Raw genomic sequence first — 24,723 nt, 5'->3', positions numbered from 1 at the left:
TGCGGTATTTGGGAGTTGAAAGCGTTCAAAAGGCAAGACTTCAAACACTTAGAACCAAGCTAGAGATGTTGAAGAGGAAAGATGGTGACACGATTGATGAGTTTTCAAGGAAACCTAGTGAGATTGCTACAAAATTCAAGAGTCTCAGTTCTAGCTTGGAAGATGAGATTGTGGTAAGGAAATTACTAAATTCGGTTCCTAAGAAATTCTTGTAGAATTTTGCGTCTATCGAACAACACTCAGAGATAGAGAATATGTTACTTGAGGAAGTTGTGGGGAGGTTGAAGGCATATGGAGAGAGAAATAAAGCTCTTGATGAAGATTATAATGATCAAAATCAAAACAAGCTTTTACTGTCCAAAGAGGATTGAGAAGAGAGAACCAATCGTGGTAACTTCAATCAAGATCAATATGGACATGAAAGAGGCCAGGGTCAAGGAAGAGGTTCTGGTAGAGGTCGAGATGGCCGGTTCCAAGGCTATGAAAATTGAAGAGAGCAAGGTATGTATTAAGATAAGCGGCATATTAAATGCTAAAATTGTCAAGAATAGGGACATTGTGTAGCTGAGTGTCCTAAGAAAGAAACAAAGAAAGAATAAGCTAATTTGATCCAAGATGATGATGAGTCAACACTACTTTAAGCAAGCGGACTACTTTCAAGATTAAGGGGTGAGTGTCGGGTAATCTTGACATGGGTGGGTTGATTTGAATTATAGGTATGGGTTAAATAGTTAGTCTATGGTTTGTTTTATCTGATGTTTGAATAAAGGATATTTGACCAAGTTCAAAGCGGAGAAAAGGCTTTGGTATATTTGTTCCTTTTAGTGTCTTATGTTCTAGGGTTAGTAGTCACATTTTAGATTGTTTCCGTTGGATGTTTGTAGGCTATTTAAGGCCTTTAGCATTTGGATTAATGCAACAACTTTTGGATACACGAAAGTAAAGTTTCCATCTATTATATTTCTTCCTTATTTTCTCTCTTGTACAACATCAACTAGAGAATACCTGTTTGTTTGTTTGTTTTGTTTTGATTTTTTTTGCTTTTTTTTTTGTTTTGTTTTGTTTTGTTTTGTTTTGTTTTTTTTTTTTTGTTTTGTTTTTTTTTTTTTTTATGTCTAGTCACATTTGAGTTGCATAGATTGGAGGGAGGGCTAACATAAAACCCTCTCTCTTTAAATTTTCATTGACAATCTATTCTTATAGTTCAACCGCTGATATGTTTTAGTCATTTGAAACCCTAATAAGTTATTAAGCTAATCATGTCTTTTTTTTTTTTTTTTTTTTCTCTTATAAACTCCAACATAGACACACGAACACATGAACATCATGCATCAACAAACCTATATCCAATCATCTCTAATATGATTACATGGTTGTTCTTATCTAGCAAGTGTTGATAATTAAAATGCCCAAACCAAATGAATTTATGTTCTTTACTTATACGAAGAAAAAAGGGATATAAAGATGTCAAAAGATCGATCACCACTGCAATTTACACTTTCACCCCTTAATGAAATAAGGTCCTTGGTCTATGTAATTAAACTAACAATACATAATTTGCTACAACATATTTTTTTTATTATCTGAAACGTATACCCCGATTATAATGTCTCTTCTTATAATTTATACTTGGAGAGAAGCCTCTACTTGCATTCTAGATCTAAGCGAAGAGCTTCCACCTCTATAATCTTGATTATCATATCAATGTACCTTCCTGCATATATGACTACAAAAAAATGTTGTCAGGAGCATATTAATGCTTTATGAAATATTTTACTAAAACATGGTGCTAGATGGATGCATGATATCCCAAATAAAGAATTGTATTTATTGAAATTTTATATCAATACTATTTGTAGTTGGTAATAAGTCAGGACAATAACTATAACCAACATACTAAACTTACTAGGCTTTAGTCGTAACACCACCAAAACATACAACAGCTCAATAGAGAACATCAGAGCATAGATTTGACAAATACATGATTTAAGGAAACACAAAACATCTACAAATCGATGAAGTAGTTCATAGAAAACTATACTCGAATAATTTTCATAGAAAACATCTTCAAATATCCTTTATTCATTGTACACGAACCAGTTCATAGAAAACTTATACTTAATATACTAGTGACTTTGTAAAAATAATTTTTCAAAAACAAGTTTTTGAAGTATTTATTTTGTAATTTTAAGAAATATTAGTTTTTAAAAAAAATATTAAACATAATATAATCCAAAATGTAATGATTCAAAATATTTATGATTCAAAAAAACTTATGATTCAACTAGTTTATGATCCTTAATTTGTTATGATCTAAAAATATTTAGACTCAAATATTTTATAATCCTTAATTATATCTTAAATGATTCAAAATATATAATGATCCATAAATTTTTTTGAACAAAAACTATATTTAATTGAATATATTATTTATCCATAATCATATGATTAAAAATGATTTGATTCAAAATACTACAATTCAAAATAATTTGATTCAAAATTTTATGATCGAAAAATAATATGATTTAAAAAAAGTATGAACGAAAAATATTATAATCTTTAATATTCTTCTTATTTACAATTGTTGAACATTAATAACTCAAACCGATATTTAGTTTAAAAAATAAAAAAAAACATAAAAAAATCAAAATATAAAAACATAAAAACATAAAAATATAAATAAAGAAAAAAAAACACTAGTATCTTCAAGTATTATTTAGTATAGATATTTAAAAAAAAAGAACAAAAAATGTAAAAAAGAAAAAATAATACTTATTAAGAAAACGAAAAAAAATAAAAAAACGAAAAAAAAGACTGAAAAAAAATTAAAAACTTTAAAACCCAGCATATATTTACACGTCTATTTCACGAGATTAGTTTAAGAATGTTTAAAAATGGTATATTAATTTTAGTTTTATCTAGAATTTGCTTTTTTAAAAGAATAAAATTACATTTTTTGATTGGATGCATTCTTGAAAAAATATTTTTGACAATATCCATTCTTAAAAAATGTAACTATAATTTTAGGTATTTAAAAAAATACACATTTTTACAGAATATATATATATATATATATATATATATATATATATATATATATATATATATATATATATATATATATATATATATATATATATATATATGTTTAGGTTTTATGAAAAACAAAAAACCCAAAAAATCATAAAAATGCATAAAAAAATACTTAGAGATCACAAATCTTTTTATAAAAAATCGCAGCTTTTTATTAAAATTTGCTGAAAAAAAATAAAAAATCAGTTTTTCTTTTTATAATTTATTTTTTCAAAAAAATTTTCAGCAAATTTCTTTAAAAACCTGTGATTTTTTCATAAAAAATGTCAAAAAAAAGTTTTGTGATCTCTAGGTATTTTTTTATGTATTTTTATGATTTTTAGGGTTTTTTTGTTTTCTAAATAATCCTTCCCTATATATATATATATATATATATATATATATATATATATATTATATATATATATATATATATATATATATATGTATATATATATTTGTATAATTGTTATACAAAAATTCTTGAAGTAACCGGGAGAGATAGAAATGCAAATATTTAATTCTAATAAGAATTACAATAGTAACACAGTAACACAATAATTGTAGGTAACAAATGATTATATATATATATATATATATATATATATATATATATATATATATATATATATATATATATATATACACTAGCAGTAGACTCGCGCAAAGCGGCGGCGAAAAATAGTTTCTCATTCGGCAATAAATTCTAAACGGAAATATGTTAGATTTCAAGTAACACAAAACATATACATATTGTTATTGATCGGTTTTACGACAACAAATAAATGTAACCCTCGCAATACAAAAGAAAATAAATATTTTGGTGTGTAGTGTACGTTTATAGTTCTTTATTTTAGAAATCAGGACACATTCATACGAAGTGACTTGCTTATACCTTTATTGGTATTGATAAAGTTAATAAAAGGGAGAATCAAAGTTAATCTTAACAACCCGGTTTGCTTGATACAGATAAGTCTAAACGGATATATATATCCCATTATCCACTTTACTATCTAAAGTTTTAAACCGAAAATAATAAAATTAATACAACCATATTTCATGGAACATGAATAACAAATGGAATACTAATTTTCTATTAGTCATAAATCATACACATATATTTTTTTCTTAATATTAAACAAAGTATTTGATTTTACAACTGACTGGTCAATTTCGATTAGAGTGCAAAAATAATAAATAAAGCTTAAAAAAATTACAAATAAAAGGGCTTATATAATGGATTATTTGTTTTATTTTAATTAGATAAGAGATTGGGTCAAATTTTTGGAAGAGATAAGATTTCAAAGTTAATCAGATTAAATTTAATATTATTTTATTCATGATTAGTTGTACTTTACGCTTAGAGAGTTGAACGTCTTAAAAAAAATAATATTATTTTATTGGATCTATATATAGAAATAGTAGGATTTTTTTATAAGTTAGTAAAGATATATATATATATATATATATATATATATATATATATATATATATATATATATATATATATATATATAGAGAGAGAGAGAGAGAGAGAGAGAGAGAGAGATAGGTTCAAATGTTTTCACTATCTATTGTGTGCATGTATGACTGATTATGGACCAATCATTTTAGTTATTTTAAGAAAGTAATTAATGCATATTAAATGCTGAAGATGTAATTAATATTCATTATATCTTCAACATGTAATATGCATTAATTACTTTCTTAAAATAACTAAAATGATTGGTTCAGAATTAGTCATACATGCACATAATAGATACTAAAAACAAAATAACCTAACCCTATATATATATATATATATATATATATATATATATATATATATATATATATATATATATATATATATATATATATATATATTTGTTATACTATATATGTTTCTAACATATTATTTCAAATATCCTTTTTCATTTTGATAGATGTTTGCAGCAGGTAAAATCATATATGCATGTCATCTTTTGTGAAAGTGATTTGCGTATGTCTTCATCAAAAAATGATTTTCACCCTTTGGTTATATACCTTTAATGCCATGGAATATCAATTGTACTTTTTTCATGAATTACATGTATCCCAAAATGGCAAACCATTTGGTTTTTGCGTTCCAATGACTTGCTTTTGGTGTAAAATGTAAATACTGCTTTCTATTGTAAAAGGTAATTTGGCAACCATTTGATTCTATAAATATCAATAGCAGTTAATTATATAGTGAAAGAATCAAGTATCGAACAAATAATTTATTACTTGAAAATACATCAATTGCAACACGAATCAATATTTAAGGCTAAAAAATTTCCATCTAATTTTTAAACCAAAGCAAGGATTGGACTTGAATGTCGTTAAAAAGTTTCTGAATCGGCACTGTAAGTAGTTGGATTCCCATGCAAAAAGTAATATAACCTTTTTACTTTTTTATTTATATAACCTTTCGATTTTCTTGTCTATTTTTAAAAGTAGGGGGACAAGTTGATTATAAAACGAAAAGACTGGCGTACAATATAACCAATTTATTTTTAATTTCAAACGCACCGAGGAAAAGAATAATCATACAAAAATATACAGGAAATTAACAACTGTTTAAACCTGCCTTTCCTAGTTTTGTAATATTAGCTACTTTTAATTTTAATGTGTCTTCAAAATCACTGATTATAGCTTTGAGACTTGTCAATAACATGACATGTGTTCTCATCGTTTCAAAGAAAAGGCCGCTCAAGAGTCAACACGTACCATTGTCTCTTAAACCTAAAAGATAATTGTTGATGTTTCTAAACAACCGTTTATAGTTTTGAATTAATACTTAATTAACATATCATGCATAGTTGTCGTCTCTTAACGAAAAACACGATTAAAAGGCAGGTAATATGATAAAAATATAGACCTGATATATATATACCCATCTTTGAAAAACTAAATTTTAACTACAGACTATATATAGTTGGATGACATTGGCTAAAACATCGGAAATCTTGAAAGGGACTCAGACGAAACAGATCAGATACCAGAATTAATGTTACTCCTATTGACAACCTTTTGGTCGATGAAACACTCTGTTGTATGTGAACTATGAATTTCGCAAATAAACCCTGACGCATTTGATGTTATCATTCATGCATGTGTGCAAATGTGACTGAAAATAGAAGATGAACAAGGACAAATACATGATCTAAGGGGATTGCATTTCGGGTCACAGGGTTAAATTTCAGTCAACACAAACCCATATATAGAATACTGTAAAAAACATTTTAGTGTTGTGCCAAAAGTATCGAAGCAAATGGTAGAAGATATATAACTGAGGCAATATTGATGGAGACGATACATACTACTAAAAAGTAATAAAAATTAAACACCCGAAGCCAATGAACAAGACTCGTCGTATATATGCACAGGGAAGTTGGAGATGAAAATAAAAATTTATTGTTCCAAAATGCACTCAGCTTGGTGTAACTATGTCTCACCCTGAGGGATATTTGTGAATTATGTATAAGTGTATATGCCCCACTTGAACATGGTTTCTTGAATCAAGAAATGACAAATGATAAGTACTAATATATGATGCATTAATTCTAATAAAAGGATGTTAATTTTACTTGAGTAGTTAGGACAAAAATAGTGGCTTGGCTTCTCGTGGCAAAGTGCCGTACAAGAAAAGCAACTCAACTGGTAAAATTTGGAAACGCAAGGTGCAATGGGCTCTAGCCTCTAGAGTACACCCTCTTCTATGATGCTGTTATATCCTTCAAACAGTATGTAGTGTTCCCTTGACCATATCATATCATAATTGGCCCTAAATTATCATCCTGACACCATTCCATTTAATATTCCAACCATCCTCCCTTAATGATATTTTTCACATGTCCTATTGCACCTACACCCTTAACCCTTCCCTCCATCACTTTCCTCTTCTTGACAAAATTTCTCTCGCTATATACCAACCTCCTACTATAGTCTATACCTATGCAATTGTTAAAAATAAATAAATTAAACTCTTCTCATCCAGGAGGACATGATCTCCTATTCTTAGCATCCACACTTAAATGAGTGAAGCAACGGAGCACTTGTGCTTAGAAACAACGTCATTGAATCCTAGACTACGGAGGATAATCAGGTTCATCCTCCAAACGTCGTATTTACACTCAGTTTCCTAGATTATTTCAGTAAGGAGTACTACCACACTGCTTCGCGGACTTAATTTGTTGTGGATGCTTCTAGTAGTGGTGTTAAACATGTCTGCTGTACATAACTTAATTAATTCTTCTCCACAAAATGAGAAGTTTATAAATTAACCCAGGAAGTTATCGTGATTTCCTATGTCTGGGGTCCGCTGGTAGATATAGTCACGATAAAGAGAATGAAAATTAAAAATTCAGAAAACAAGCAAATTCATAAAAAGAAGTATATGTCCACCAAAAAGAAAGACCTTCAATAGTATTCAAGAATCAACACCCACCAAAGGGTTTTTGGTGTTGGGATGTGTGAGCCATCCTTTTAAAATTATTGTCAAATTTATTATTTTGTTATATAATTTGACCTTTTGAATAAGTTTAAATATTTTATTTTCATTTATTTAAACAATATTTTTTAAACGGTAATTATTATATATACTAAATTACTCTTAAATTATTTATATATATCTACTGTGAGACTTGAACCCTTCACCTCAAGAAAAAAGGACAATATCGGATACCACTGTGGTAGAAGTACTTTGTTTATTTAAAGTAATACATAAAAATATTTCATTTAACTAGCTATTTTTATTAAATACAAATCATTTTTAATATAAAAATATAAATTCAACTATTTTAGATATTTGTTTATATACATAAAATACGAAAAGTTATTGCGTTATAGTTATAAACATAAAATTAAAACTTTGAAAAAAATTATATAATTTTTATAAAATTGTATTTTATAAATGACAATCAAATATTTCATAGAAATACTTAATCGGTAAAGAAATAAAAAAATATTTAAACCAAAATATAGTTATAGGGGTAAATGAAATATAATTAAAATAAAAGTGTTTGGATTTACAAAAAATAAAAGTATATTGATTACTTAATTTATATCGATTAATTAATAAAAGAAATACAAACACTATGGGTCCAGTACTATTGAATACTCAATAAAAACATATGGTTTTAAAAGAAACCCTATTTGAGGGTTTTTATTATTTGATTTTGGAAACTTGTCTAATCAATTAGCTTATATAACTCTTTTTTTAATATCTCTATTATTATTTGTTACTATTATTATTTTTTAATACTTAATTACTTAATATCTATATTATTATATTATGGTTTCTATATTTTCTTTTCTTTAAAAAATAACTTTTTTTAAAAGTCAGAAAATTAAATCCTTTAACTTACTAAAAACTAGAAATCCGTTTAAAATACAAGAATTGAACGCGTGTTTTAAAATTTATAAAATTGTACATTGTCAAATTAAAAGATATTGTACATATATTACTGTTGGCAAATTATCGAAATCTAACTTGTTTTCCTATATTTTGTTTTGCATGTAGCAACTATTCAACTTTTATATTTTTCAAAACCGATAATAAAGAGAGTTTTTATAACTATTTCTTGTCCCATTTATATAGTAAAAAGGTAATATAAAAGTCACGTAAATTTACAAAATCAACACTTTGTACAAAAAAAAAAAAGATAATTTAAATCATACGTAAAAAATTAGATTTACATATAATTTATATTTACTATTTATTATACTTTCATTTTAATAAAAAAATATATACTGATTTTAAATTTTTATAATTCAATCCGAACCGTTTAGATAAGAAAAATGGAGAATAATTCAGATTTAAAAAAAAAATAGTTGATTAAATCTAAACCATTTTTACCGGATTTTTTTGTATAACATATGAATTTATAGTATAACTGTTAAACGATCAGCCTATAAAAAACACAATATAAATGAATAATATAGATTATATTCAAATAAAAAAAAACGTCAAAAGATATATTAAATTACAAAAATAAAATTGCAAAACGTTACAAAGAACATTGTATTCGAACAAAATGTAAAAATTAATTAAGTAAAAAGAAGAATAAATAATAATATTATGTGAAATAATTTAAATAAAAATATAAAATAACAATAATTATATATATTATTTATTTATTTTAAATAAAGAAATGAAAAAAAACATATACATTAATTAATTATTATAAATAAAATAACAATAAATAAATCAATGTTTGATATGAAAGATGTGACATGAGGGTTTTTTTTTTCTTTTTTTTTTTTTAAAATTTATGTTTTTAGGAATTTTTAAAAGACCCATAATAATAATAATAAGTTATAAAAGAAGCTTTCATCAAAGTTATTTTATTCTAACTTTTCATTAATAATTTCATTTGGATTTATTCAATATAACTAGTTCAAAGTCTATGAGTTTTATGATTCCTTACGATTAGCACTTGTTGAAGTGCGAGCTAAATTCTCATTTAGAGTTACTTAGTTGCTTTGTTTCTTTATGATTAAGAAACACTACTAGTTGTTTGGTAGTTAGAGACTTTGCATAATTTAGGATTTTAGTTTATTAGCTTGTAAATATAGGCTTAAAGGCATTGCTAAACATATATTGGAAGCCTTTAGAGTGTGGGAGTTCTTTTGACTTCTTGGATTAAATCTAATTGTTCATTTCTTTAAACGTGCCGTTCTTTATTACTAGGATGTGAGATTTCGAGCCATCTCTCTTGAATCCTAAGATCTCAAACATTTAGAGATCCTATATGAGTTCAATTTATTTTTAAGAAGTTTTAGTTGATGTTATACATGCAATATGTACTTTTCTTCATTAAATGATTATGAGCTAATTAGACTCATTACCTTAAACATACCCCCCTCCCTAAAAAAAGAAAAAAATAATAATTTGACCATCTTCGATAGATGTGTCTATCCAAACTTGGGAAATAAAAGTACCATATATGGTCTTTTATAGTGTAAGAAGGAAAAATATATAAAATGTAAGAACCGATCTCTCATATAGTTATTCAACACACCCAAATTTTCTTATTTTATCCTCTTTTTAAATAATCTACAAAGGAAACTAGATTATAATTTTAGAATACTAACATGCATCGTTAATAATGAAAGGGCCAACGAAATAAGATTTTATAGAAACTCGAGAGGTTGATCAGTTGTAGTGAATTTTGTCATGTTAGCATTGTAGGTCGATACTTGATCTCAAGTGAAACCTATGAAAGCTTAAAGCATGATAACACAAACTTATTTGTTAGAATATATGCTTGAACACACTAAAAAGTGTCAAAATGAGTAGAGCATTTAGAATTATCATAAACAATTTAGATATAGGTGGATTAGAGGATATCTAGGATTTAGTTCACATATTGAAGAATTGATTCCAAATATTAGAATGACTTGAAGGTTGATTTATAAAGTTTAGAAGAGTTTGTAGTAATCATAGTACTATAATCTCTTATATGTTTTATATCACACGTTATCAAGGTTATATCGTAAGTTCACAGGGTACTAAAGCTATCTAAATAACAACAAAGTGGTTTCATACTAAAGTTAATCCATGAGATGGGTTAGCTTAGGGAAAGCCTAAAACAACAAATATTTGTATGTACAGGTTAGGGAGTGGGAGGAATTATAATTGTATCAATTTAACTTTATTGGAAAGAACATTGAGCTCGGGTAAACTTCTCATTAGAATAGGTTTTGGCTCCTAAAGCATTAACTTTTAAAGGAAGTGCCAAATTACAAGGCAATTCTTACATTATGGTTGAGTCATATGTTAACGTGTTATAGCGTTATACCTCATTAGTATCAAGATTCAAATTCATAACATATTGTGCTAACATTTCTCCTCTTTTAAGATGTGTTGTTTCACCATCAGGTCCTTAGGAGAAAAAGGTGAGACATGATCTCCTTACTTTATTTTTCTAGGAATATTCGTAGTATATATAGTGATGGCTAAAGGGAAAGGGTTTCTTTTCTTCTAGTCATAGTTTTTTATGCCTTAGTTAGTCCCATATGATGAAAAAGTCGCCTATATGAAGTCACACACAATTATTAACTAAGACAACTGCTAATTTTCATAGAGATGATATCACCAAAATAGAATTAGTTACCCCTTATGAAAGATAATATTATATATATTTGGTATATGATAGTGGATTCCTCTATATATACTTTCTGTTATATGGATTTCCTTATGGATCATCATGGAATTGTGTTACGTTTACTAGATGTGAGCTGGCCTATACCAGCCCAAATGTACTCGTAGAGTGACTAAGAATGATTCATGTTAATTTCATATTAAAAAACTTCATCTCCTAATCTCATTATTTGAATATAAAGTAAATCTTGATCCAACCATTTTCTAGAACTTATTAAGCTAACTAATCCACTCAAACTGGCCGCTAACTCAAAATGGAAGAGATAGGTCATTCGAGTTGACTAGGTACACACCGACTAGCTATTGTTGATCGATGGTCCAAACTGACAAAAAGTCAATTTGTCACAACACATAAGGGCCAAGCTTAGTACAAAATCCGATTAACCAATTTCTAAACGCTGGAGTAGATCCGAAAGAAATACCACTTCCTCATGAATTTATCTTGAATCGGGATCTTTTGGCTCAACTTTATCCCAGTTTTGCCGAGGGAGCAACCCCATTTTTCACCTTGATAGTCATTTTAGTAATATATTTCATAATCACATATTTTATAATATTAATGGCTCTTTCAAATAAGAATCAAGATGAATTTGAGATATTGTTCATGATAACACTACTTGAAGAAGCTAGTGCGCCCAACATAGACCCAAAAAGTATGAACTCTAGTTCTATGCAACCTTAAGCTAGGATTGGATTGATTTTGAACAAAATAATTCACTTAAATTTAAAAATAAGTTACTTAAACCAAGATAAACATTGCAACAGAGAAATCATCAAATATTAGCACAACAATAAAAACAACAAATCTACTTGATGCCCTTTATCCCTATCCACAACCTAAATGAATACACTACATCAAAAGGGAATCTCAATGTGGTTTTTTATATCTTGTTATCATATAATATCCAAAAAACACGATTAAAAGTGCCAACCAAACTATGATGTTAACCCTAAGAAAAATAAGAACCTAATTAATATCTTTGATGGAAGAAAATTATGGATTTTGTAAGCTTCACTAGAAAAAGTATGTATTCTAAAGAGTCGAAGTCACCATAGAAACACCAAAAGTAATCATTTTTATGGTATTGAAACAAATAGAACATACAAATGTTTCAACATCTATACATCTCTTATATAAATTATCATAAGGCAATCAGGAATTTTTAATCGTTCACGATAAAATATGTATATTTTTTAATCTATTTATACTAATGTGTCTTTTTAAGAAATGAAAAATATAAAAGAAATATAGCTAAAGGTTAGAAAACAAAAATTACCAAGAGTATATCACCATATACGGGATAACTAACCACAACAACTAGTCAACATTACTAGTTTTACATATATCTTTGATCCAACAGTAAAAGTACAATCTATCATCTTTTCCCTACACACTTTCTTTCCTCTAAATACCACTTCAATACACAACCTTCTAAGCTCTAGGAGATAGGTCAAGAAGATAACATCCATGGCATCTTTGCACCCCTAGACAAATTTACTCTAAGAAAGTCTTTTAGTTCCCTAGTACTTCTAACATCATCCTAATTTTGGTACCATCATCTCCCTAATATTAACCAAATAGTCTTGATAATGAAAATGAAAATAATAAAAAAAATTTAATTCTACCACCTCTTCCATACAAAATAGGAATAAGACATTATATCAAGAACCCACTTCACTGCTTTACTAGGGACCCACTTCAACCATTTAGTCTTGGGCTTGTCATTTACCATTATCTTGCCATCGATGTGAACTCTTAGAGATGGAACCATAAATGCAACATTATTTTCCAAAATCACCGCCAACTATCTCTTTTACTACTTTCGATATGAGTTCCAACCAAAAAAATTAGGCAAACAGGACCACTCCTTCTTCTTGACTCTTTACCAAAAATCATTTCTCCAACACTACCTGTAGTCTCCATTTGAATAATGCTTAGCATCACTCTATTTATCTTACAAATATAAAGAAAAATTCCTAGGGAAATGGTATTTCAACAAATCGTCACTACACCAACGCTCAAACCAAAACAAGTTGTCTTCATCGTTAATCCATGGAATCTTGTGCTTGGTAGTATCATCTCCCTAAAAATTTCCTACCAATACCTTCTTATCTCTTAATAATGTCAACTGGAAGCATGAACAAAGAATACTAATAACAGCCAAGGCTTTCCAAAATAGATTTTATCATCATTAAACGACATTCACTCGAGATTTCTTTATCATTCCAAGTATTAAGGTGTTTTTGTTATATAATTACCACTACTTTGGTACTTTCTAGTTTTATGCTTAATGACATATTATTTAAAAGACATGAGCTATATGAGAGGTTCTAATAAGTTTGTGTACCAAATTGGGATTAGAGGAGAAGACAAAAGAAAAGAAAACTATGACTTGCAAAAGGATGAAATTTGGGCTATCTCTTGGATGAAATTGAAGTGGACTTGAAGATTTAATCACTTGGACTAATAAAAGGTAAGAAATGTGCCAAAATAATCGAATAAGGGTGGGTCAAAATTTAGGTTAAATGGTTGGTGCAAAGATACAAATGAGACAATAAGAAATCATATCTAATCTCAGTGAAAGGGACAAGAGGTTGAAACAAATATTAGAAGTCAGCATATGTATCAGGACTACTTGATCCGTGTAGGTAAATGCATTAGGCTATACGCGGTCTATATAAGTGTATCAGGATAATTTCATCATTTTGCATTTGGTAGTTATTTGTGGTATGTTGTATGATTTTTTTTCTCAGATCGAATAAGATAATTTTGAAGCAGATTTCTCTAGTGATTTTGAGTTTTTTTAAGATATTTTTATGGATACAAACTTAGCAATTTTTCGGTTGAATGTTTGGTATAATTTAGATCTTGCTTAAAACTATATGTGGCTAATTTTTCCATGATCAATATTGGGTGAAAATCCTTGAACAACTAGTTATGTTTGGATATGTTATGTGTTTCAGTTTAACTCCGTGAATGCAAAGTTCTTTTGAACTTCTACATTGTTCTTATGTTTTTACTAAGCTTTTGATTTCAAATGTTTAAATAAATGTTGTTATTTGTTTTTATGAATTATGTAATTCATTTTATAAACAAACAAGTGACAAACAATCTTACGTGGGTGTTTACAACCCTAACTTATCTTCATAAGATTGTGTTCTCTAAACTAGCTACATTTTTCAAGTTTTGGGGTTTCTTTTAGATGTGGTGATTATTAAATCATAATGTTTGTTTAAATATATGAACTAAATTCTTATTTAGCTTGTGAATTTAGTTAATACAGATTATTAATTAAGAGCTTCTTTAGCTAGTTTCAATACACTTTAGGATTTAGGGTTTAGGTGTGAATTGACATAGCGAGGTTGGAATGAATTAAAATCATTTAATCCTAAACCACAATTGTAAACGAACTAGTTCACCTTGTGATTGAAATCAAAATATTTATAATCTTTTTATTATGGAATCACTTCACCATATTGTCAATATTTACGCCTTCAATAACATTCTTTGCTAATTCATTCTTATTGAATTTGACACATATTAATTTTTGGGATTTTTAGAATTTTTTAAATTGACACACATCATTATTTTCATTAATGGCAATGCCAATGACAATTGTAAATCCGTTCATTCCTTCTTTATTCTGCTAAATGTAACGTGCTACTTACATGAGTTTACACTGTCTAATTACAATGATTTATATAAATTCTTATAATTAATTCGTATAATATAGAAATCTCATACCTAATGATATAAAGAAGAAATGAGAAAGGTCTCCTTGCCTTATATTCGTCGAAGGTCTAAGCTCTCCGTTTGGAAGAGCCATTGATGAGAACCGAAGTGTAACCGAACATAAACAATCTCTCATCCAAAATCCCAATTTTCTCTGAACACCATCAGTTTAAGCATCTTATCTAAGTAATCCCAATTCCTATAGATTAAAATTGTTGTTCCAAAACTCATTCTCTAACCCCTGAAACTCTTTATCTTCAATCCAAGAATTAAACAATTTGAATGACACTGGTCCAAAATCAACTCCTAATTCTTTGGCAATGGAAACTTATCCAAAAGTTATCTTATGAGAATGAAAGCAACAATACCCATCAACATATTAAGAAGCTTATGGTTTACAAAGAACCTGTCGAGATTGATTAATTTATTATCAGTCTTATTGGACCTTGTATACCGTCTCCTTCCTAATTATAGTTCATCAAGATGATTGTATAAAAAACATAGATGATTGTGTCATCTAAGGCTTGGGTATACCCACAACTTGACCACTAAAAAGGTGTTGTCATCTAAGCTTATAGTCATCACCGCTATCATACAACTTTGCATTTATTGGTATACCCACCACCATACATCATGAAAATAATTTATTTGTTGTTTTTTAATTAAGAAAATTATATTTTTTTATTTAACCGAATGAAATAGAACACTTGATTTTCATTAATATATAACATTACATAGATTAAACCAAAAATCAAACATAGAAAAAAGATACCTTAATTTAAGTTAAAAAAATATACTTATTACGAAAGTAATTTTAATCTTCAAAACTATCTTGGAGAATTGTGAATCTCAAACCAAGAATTGATATATGGAAATGGTTGATGGTTAAGTTGGGGCACTTAGTATTGTCTCAGCATCACATCAATCTCCTCGGAGCCATTACTCGTATATGGATTTGTGGTTTTGAGTGTCTTGTTAATGTAGTTGAACTCGGTTATTTTTGGCCTCATAAAACACCATTTTGACGAAAGTTCATTGTGATCCCGATAAACACCTTGTCCTATATCGTTGTAGAAGTGGTTTTCAAAAGATTGCAAAAAGGTTTTCCTTATATTTATGAATTCGTCGGACACCGAGATCCAAGCATGAGCTATACGTTTCTTCATTTTCCTCCGAATGTGGTTTGGTTTGGATATTGTCGTGGTAGGTAGTAAAAAATTATATGTGAATATATTTTAGTTTCTTTAGTAGAGAAAGAAAAAATACTGTGAAATAGTTTGTAGAATAATATGTATATTTTTAGTTGAAATGTAGGTAAATGTTTAAAATTATATGTGTTGCTACTTGGAATAAATACACATTAAAACTTTTGGTTTGTTGCTACTCTAGTGTATGGCACGCAACACCACAGTCGATGTGGCTGAGCTGGTGTGCACGACCGTGATAGTTGTGCCACCTAGCCCCGGATGGGGTTCGTGATAGGGATGAAAATTTCACCCGACCCGATGGAGAATCCGGTTGACCCGCCCCAATCGGGGACGGGTATTCTCCGCCAGAACGGGTATCCGGTATGGGGCTAGGGATCCTTATTATGCTAAAACCGGGGATGGGGTCAGGGCCGGGTATAACAATCCCCAACCCGCCCCGCCCTCGCTTTGATGACTATATATATATATATATATATATATATATATATATATATATATATATATATATATATATATATATATATATATATATATATATATATATATATATATATATATATATATATATATATATATATATATATCGATCAATTATTGAATTTGAATTAAGTCCACTAAAATGAATTGATCTATATTAGACCATCAGAGATAGAGTCCATATAGCAAATTATGTTCTTAATTCCAAGAGTTCATCAATCGTCACTTTGTTCGACGATCTGTATATCAAATTGTCACTTTTCGTTTTGATGTTTGTTAAACTTTATGATTTATGTAAACAAAATCTAATTATGACATATGGTTTTGATCATTTATTAAACTTGGTTTTTTTTAAGTTGAGTTTATTATGTTGATAGATTGGGGGTGAGTCGAGGATGGGTTGGGGAAAAACCCAAAGCACAAAGGGGAGGGGATTTGATTCTCTGCATCCGTCGGGGATGGGGATGAGGATGAGGACAATGTTAGACACTCAGAGATGGAGACATAGATGGTCAACCCTGCCGCAAACCCGCTCGATTTCCATCCCTAGTTTGTGAGAAGCATACCTCATGGCCTAAGGAAGATGAGAAGTTTATGGAGCCTCTAAATAACCTGTAATAAACTCCACATTTCTTCTGGTATAATAGGAAACGTTAATGTCCATCCCTTAGGGTTATATCATCAAACTATTGACATTGTGAAATAGAACAAAATATTAAAGCTACATGAGGTATCTCATTGTGTACTATTGTAAACGGTTTCAATCAAAAAATAAGTTTTAGATCCCTTGCGCCTAACATTTAAGATATCGAGCCTAACATAAAATAGTTTCAAGAGGAGCTCAACGAAACAACCCATAATGCTAGAAGAATGAGTGATGATAGGTCAGAATAATAGAATATATTGAGAGGGAGAGGGAGAGTGAGAGTGAGTGAGCGACTAATTATACCGTCATTCTACGAAGAGAAGTTCTGAGAACGCCCTTGCATTAATTGATCTGCTTTGCTTTTAGTTTCTTGCTAAATAGTGCATGCGTATTTATATATGTAGATGTTTAATGTTCTCAGGCACCTGAACTAAGCTACATGATAAGTCCACCATATTCCTATTAACCAAACATTACAATTTCTGAAGTAAAAACTAATGAATTTGGTTAATAGTTGGTAACTTTGTATGAAGTAAACCATCGATGAGAATGCAGATAAGAATAAAGTTCACACCACATCAAAATAAACAGACATTAATCAATTAGTAGTGTTATGAATGAGCTAGGAAAATATATAACGCATGCCAAGGTAAATTATTGTGGAATCTTCTAATTGATGTGCTTTTAAAAATATGATAAGCACAAAGACTACTCTTAAACCCGATAGGAGTCTCACTACAATCCAAAGTAGTGTTATGAACGAGTTAGGCATAAAATGACAGCATTGCCTAGTTGCATGGATGTGGACGAGTACTCTTTAGATAATATATATAGCATATTAATTATTAATATTTCATTTTTATAGGACTGAAATTCTGGCTTTCGTTTGTTTTTGTTTGTTTTCATAATTTTTTTATTTTAAATTTGTTTTCGAGTTGGAGGGATGCTGATTTTTCAAATTAATTAATATGTCAAACAATCAGACAGCTCTATGATTTAAGTCCGATTTAAGGATGGGTTATATTAACATGGTCATCCATAGGGGGCACAAAATCCTAGCGGATCCAAAAAGGGACAAAACAAAATATAAAGTAGACATTTGAACCAGAAATATTAATTTAAACACCATTCGTAAACAGTATTTTGCATGATGAGAGAGAGAGAGAGAGAGAGAGAGAGAGAGAGAGAGAGAGAGAGAGAGAGAGAGAGAGAGAGAGAGAGAGAGAGAGAGAGAGAGAGAGAGAGAGAGAGAGAGAGAGAGAGAGAGAGAGAGAGAGAGAGATGTCGAACTTGATCATGCCTTCGTCTATACTTTGGAGGGTTTACTATATAGAGTGTCCTTAAAAGTTTGAACATCAAAATTAGGGTTTTTGGTTCAAGTGTTTTTAGGGTTCTCACTGAAAATACTTCATATATGTAACTAATTTAGATAAAAGTTGGTTCCAAGTCACCATATAATTAACTAGAAAATATTTCATATATATATGTAATAAAACTATAAAGAGAGTTACCATTTGGCGTGGTGAAAACGAGAATGGAGAAAGTTCAAGTAGCCTGTAGCCTGGGAACCTTCACTTCTTCATCGGCCTTTATTTGACTTTTCCTCTTCTTCTTCTTCTTGTATGGGATTCCCCTAGCCTTAGCTTGACACTCCTTCACTTCTCTTAAATAAACCCGAATTGCTCCATTTCCAAATGGATTTTTCTCAGGAGCGCCGCCGTTCTCTTCATAGGCAGCTCTTAATCGCCCGATCAGCGCGTCTAGACTACCCCAAGCCTGCCTGAGAGGGCAAGTGCAAGGAGCAGGAGGTTCAGGCTGCCCAAAGAAAACACACCCATGTAAATGAACCTTAGTTTTTCCAAATTGATCAAGGTATCGAAGGAATTCCAGAACATGGCTAAAGTTGCACTGCGAAAGAGATACAGGAGGTCTTTGATTCTTTAGATACTGCCCAAAAGTGTTCCAGTCTCGTCGTTTTTGGGATTCATAACGGCTTAAGGGTGCAGGATGGTGGCTCTGATCAACGGTTGTAGATCGGGAGGACCCTTCTGATGGATCTTTTGGTATGTTACTTGACATGAAGATGCGTTTTGATGAGAAAATTCTTGTATGTTTTTGGGAAAAATGGATGATCCAATGTGAATAATAGTAAAATAAAAGTGGGTAGAGAAGGAAGAGAAAAAAAGATGAAGATCACATATTGAGTCTACGATTGAGGAGACATGTCATGGGTCCCTCTAGTGAAACTTTTTTCTCTCTATCTTTTTCATTTTAATTTCTTCCTCCAAGGCATTATAAGCACTAACCATTACTTTAATTTTAATTCTAGTCTACCTATTAAAATATATGAAAGTAGGGTATGCATATTGCATAGTTATCATGACATTTTATTTGCATCATAGATAACAGTGTGTATGATGTCTCCATGATCGATAGTCGGTGGGTAAATCCTGTAATGAAGAGGAAATTTTACAATAACATCATGATCATATATTATATATGAATTAACTATGAGACAAATTTCAACACGGACCCGTGTGACTCCGAAGTAATATTTAACGGTGCAACAGGAGTGTCGAAGAGGATCATTAGCGCCAGAACAGATCTTGGTGATCTTAACCTACAAGTACAGGAAACACCCCCCCTCCTCCCCTACTCCATAGACTTATTCTCAATTTGTAGACTTTCAACGGTTGTTTCCTCAAGGAGAGCAGAGTTACTGTACACAGTTATAAATATTGGGTTTGGCATTGGAACACTTAGAAATCTTGGTTTTTGTAACAAAACTTATTTTATGAGGATTGTTAGTTTCCTTCATTGGATACTACCATAGGATGGAGAACATAGCTAGATAGTTGAACCTTCCACAAGCAAGTGTGGTCAAACATAAGGACAAATTTATTTCCAACATTACCAATAATTCCACTTCCCTTAAAATACAAAGAACACATATTATGTTAAAATAAGATGATGATGTGAATAAATGAAATAAATAAAAGCATGTATACACCTCTTCATCCGATAAATATTCGTACTGTATTATAATGTTTTTGTTATACATCTTGATGAATAAGACTTGCATTTATCATAAGATTTATGGTCAAATGAATTTAAAATCTCATCCAAGTGTATATTTGATAATGCAATTATCATCTAAATGTCCAAGACGACGATTCAACAATAATACATCTCTTTCAAATATTTGAATCTACTTTAAACCATTGTTTCACAGATTTTATGACTTTCTTTTAACCATGTTAAAATTTCTTTTAACTATGTTAAAATGTTCTACATTTAAATAAGTCAGAACAATCTCATGAAACATTATATAAACAATTTGACTCATAAGACCATAGACTAAACATTTAGAGATAACGAGTTGTAATAACAACAAAGTGACAACTTAATCCCGGTGGAGTTTTCCCATTCTTTAATTTGGGGGGAGGGGGGGGTGTTTATAGTCCAAAGGAAAGTAGAAGAATGTGGCGAAGCGAGAAGGCATTACTCGCATTTGCTGAAAATCTAAAAATCTGGAATTTATCGAAGAGGGCACAAAGTGCCTCTTCAATTGTGTGACGTGTCTTCGGCCCGATGGGCTGCTGTTTTTAGGGTTTTAGGGCTATTTAAGGTGTGTTAACTCCAAGGATTTGTCATTTCTCAACCTCCATTAACCCTAGAACGCCCCTTGATAGAAACCATATCATCCTTTGAGTGTTGTGAGCTGATCATCTCTCCTTGAATCACTTGTGGTGCTCATTTGAGGTGTTTTGGTAAATGAATCAAGAAAGGTGCTACTTAGGAGTTTGAAACTTGAAGATCCTTGCTTTCTCCTTACTTCTGGACCTTTGTAAGTTGCAAACATCTTTGCTTTACTATATTTTACCTTTGGATCTTTGAGCAATTATAGTTTTAGTTAAGTATTTGGTGTTTTGGTCCCTTTGATGGTTTAATCTATGGAGTTTAAACAACTCCTTGATGATTGAGTAATATTTTACTTCATATATGATGTGTTGCTAGAGTAGAGAGTGCAAGCAAGGGCTCTCTTTACTCCATGTATAAAGAAAAACACAATCTTGGACATTTTTGAGATTAGGGTTTAACATCTTAGTTTGTTTAGGATGTCTTAATGAATAAACTTGGAAAATTTATCCATTTTGACATCAAGGAGATCCAGATCTGAAAGTTAGAGGCTTAGACTTAAATGTTTAATTCAAAATGTATGAGATAGACAGGGTAAGACGCAACACGTCTTTTTGTGGACGGGACACGCCTTTGGGGTTTTCTCGAAGCGTTTGATTTTGAGCTTGCAACATCCCTAAAATACCACCCGATATTTTTGAAAATTAGAATATAGATTTTATTAAACGATTTCATTCATATTATTATCAAATCATAAATTCTTTTCATATCACATTATGTCACACCCCCGGCGGTCGGCGGTAGTTTTGGTGTTTTTGAGTTGTGACGAGAGAGAGGAAAGGCATGAGAGATCTGATCGGAGGTTGGGGGACTTGTCGGCGGCAGTTAGGTGATTATGGGCAGTGGTAGCTGGTGATCGGAAAGTGATGGAGAAAAATAGAGACCTATCTCTAGTAATATTAAGATAGGAGATGTCGATAACTAGAATCTTAACATCTGGCTCCATCATAAATTTGACGAGTGTCACCATTTAAATGGTGACACGTGGTGTTGTCTCGATCCATGTACAAAAGTTCAACGAAAAACGACATCTCCTAAATTTTCCGAACACATTAATTAGATGTCCCAGAAATGGTGTTTCCAAATATGTAAACATATTTTCCTAACTAAATATGTAACTATGTTAAAAATGTGCTTGAAGTTTTTATTTAGTAATTTTTTGATTGTCGTGATTTGATAGTTTTTGCGAAAGTGTTATAACTTCGTGATAGAAAAATTTCGAAGGTGGAATCAAATATTGTATACTCTGAGTCCAAAAATGGTCTCAAATACTTAACGAAATGTGTAGCTATCTCAACGACTTGATTGAACGTTCATTTCCAGGAAAATCAATTATATTATTGATTTACTTTCTTTACATGTTCGTAACTTTTGTGTAAAATCTCAATTTTCGACGTTCTTTATATCAACGTAATCATATTTCCACGTTCTGTCTATTTAGAGTGTTATTTATACATAAAAAAAATTACTTAATACATAAATCATTTTTTAATGTATTACATTGTTACTTACGTATAGCGAACATTGTTCCTTTATCAATGATCTATATCGATCAAAGAGATGAGTGGTATTCTACATGAATTTTCAAGAATAAAATTCCAATTGCATTAAAAAAGTGGAATGTTATATATTAGGTCTATTATAATGAGTGTTCACGGTGACTTAGACTGATGAACGATAATCTAATTTTACCGATTGTCACATTCTTCCCTCGTTAAAAGAATTTTGTCCTGAAATTCAGCTTGTAGTTGGGCAATTGTTAAATAGTTGGATATTTTGTTTCATTTGATCTTCATGTGGTCCTTTTATAGCCGCCTTGTGTATTCCAGTTATAAGTAATCCAGGATTGGATAGTTGGTCGAATTACTGATTCTACCCTAATCTCACAACAAAACAAGGAACAATAAATAAACTTAAATAAGACATTATTTGGCTATCGAATCTTAATTATTTCCAACCCTTAAAGCATAACCTTAGCAAGTATATAACATGAACATACGTTTCTGATAGGTTTTAAAGGTTATAACAAAACATGTACACTGCGGAAATCGAAAACTTAATAATTACGATGCTATATGTAACCTATAAGGATCTATATCTTCTCAAAATAAGGAAACATACTTTGAAAATAATAAAACTTAAAAGAACTCAATTAAAAATGAAATTCAAGAGTAAGATTTTACACACCTTTGATTTGTTATAGCAAATAAATCTTTGATCCTTCCTTTGCACTTCAAAAAGCGTAGTACCAAAAATTTTGTGCTTCTAATGGTTTGTACCAAAAACCTAACAACTAGAAGACAAGAGGAGAGAGGATGAAAGTAAGAGAAAATTGGATATCCTTTCGGTGTATGTGATGAATATCCAACCACCTCCTTTATCTCATATTCAGGTTGGGTTGAACCATAAGGTACTTCAGTTACTGATTTAACTAATCAGTCCTTGTAAATTTAATCAGTCTCTTTTGATCACTAAATTAATTACAAATTAATTCTTGGTCAATACCAATTAAATAATATGATTTCTCAATTAATATATTATTCATATAATATATTAATAAATCACAAATAACCTCTTTCTCAAATATCCATCATATCAAATTGCTCCGGTGAAGGCAGCCCAAAATGATCATGCTACTATCGGGTCAAGTACATACCGATTATAGTTATGGGCTTAGACAACTAATCCAACATAAACTTCCACCAACCTTGCAGTACTTGCGTATGGAAATCATACATAACACTGGATCCTATAGACAGTCGAATACTTGATCCTACGTTAAACGCTTCATCAAACAAGAACACGAAATAAGGCCAAATAAAACATTCTCAGGCTATATGATTTTAGTTATGTATAATCGTGATGCATACACTAAGCAACTACACTAATGATGTCAGTTTCATACAAGAAATATCCCTAGGTTATCAACCATCATATATCAAGCAATTATATCATGCAATTCTTGAAGATCCCTAGCCTATCACTAGCATGCAATTCTACCATAACATCATATCAAATAACATGTAACTTAGGGCATACTTTCTAGCTTCGGTTAATCGTACACATCATATTCTTCCTTGGTTACTTTTAAAAACAATTTTGATTTTTTTTTCAACTTTTGCAGTTCCTTAGTTTGAGTTTGGATTCACACGGATGTTCCTCCAATTTGCTCAAACCAAAGCTCTGATACCAACTTGTAACACACCATAAAATCATAATAAATTTAAATGTTTTTAAAACCAACCATGAATCAATATTGTCTACAAAAAGAGTCATTGTTTCAAAACTATTATTTCAAATCAGAGTTTTCCCAAGACCCGAAGACATAAAAACTGGAAGTTGTTTACAATCACACATTTGCTTTCCCACGATCCTCTAAAGTACTTGAAACCATAAACTAAAATTGTAAGTTAAATCTTAATGAGTTTGCTTAAAGTACCACCACACAATACACATATCATATAAAAACCAGCATGTAGGGTCCACTCAGTCATCAGACTGGAATACCCACGAGTCCATAGCCATCGGGATTGATTACCCTCGGCCCAATCAGTCATAAGACTGGAACGCCAATATACCACATGTCCATTCTATCATCGGACTGGAATACCCACATGTCCATAGCCTTCGGGCTGGATTACCCCTCTGGCCCAATCAGTCATCAGACTGGAATGCCAATATACAACAAGTTCACTCAGTCATAAGACTGGAATACCAATAT

At 30.2% G+C, this 24,723-nt stretch overlaps 1 protein-coding gene across 1 annotated transcript; it reads right to left on the bottom strand.

Moving 5' to 3' along the window:
• Positions 1 to 1,419: 1,419 nt before the first annotated feature.
• Positions 1,420 to 19,575, bottom strand: LOC111892022 (protein LIGHT-DEPENDENT SHORT HYPOCOTYLS 10). Its single transcript, XM_023888081.3, has 2 exons — positions 18,815 to 19,575; positions 1,420 to 1,726 (listed from the first exon to the last, which is right to left on the bottom strand). Exon 1 carries the CDS (start codon positions 19,380 to 19,382, stop codon positions 18,849 to 18,851), a length of 534 nt encoding a protein of 177 aa, XP_023743849.1. The 5' UTR covers positions 19,383 to 19,575; the 3' UTR covers positions 1,420 to 1,726; positions 18,815 to 18,848.
• Between the last annotated feature and the right edge of the window lie 5,148 nt (positions 19,576 to 24,723).

Source organism: Lactuca sativa, chromosome 7 (genome assembly GCF_002870075.4).
Source record: "Lactuca sativa cultivar Salinas chromosome 7, Lsat_Salinas_v11, whole genome shotgun sequence".
In the NCBI taxonomy this organism is placed as follows: domain Eukaryota; kingdom Viridiplantae; phylum Streptophyta; class Magnoliopsida; order Asterales; family Asteraceae; genus Lactuca; species Lactuca sativa.
This window is presented reverse-complemented; position numbering and strand designations above follow the sequence as displayed.

Excerpts from the sequence above, each read along its gene's own strand:
- LOC111892022 (XM_023888081.3), bottom strand. The coding sequence starts at position 19,382 with ATGTCAAGTAACATACCAAAAGATCCATCAGAAGGGTCCTCCCGATCT.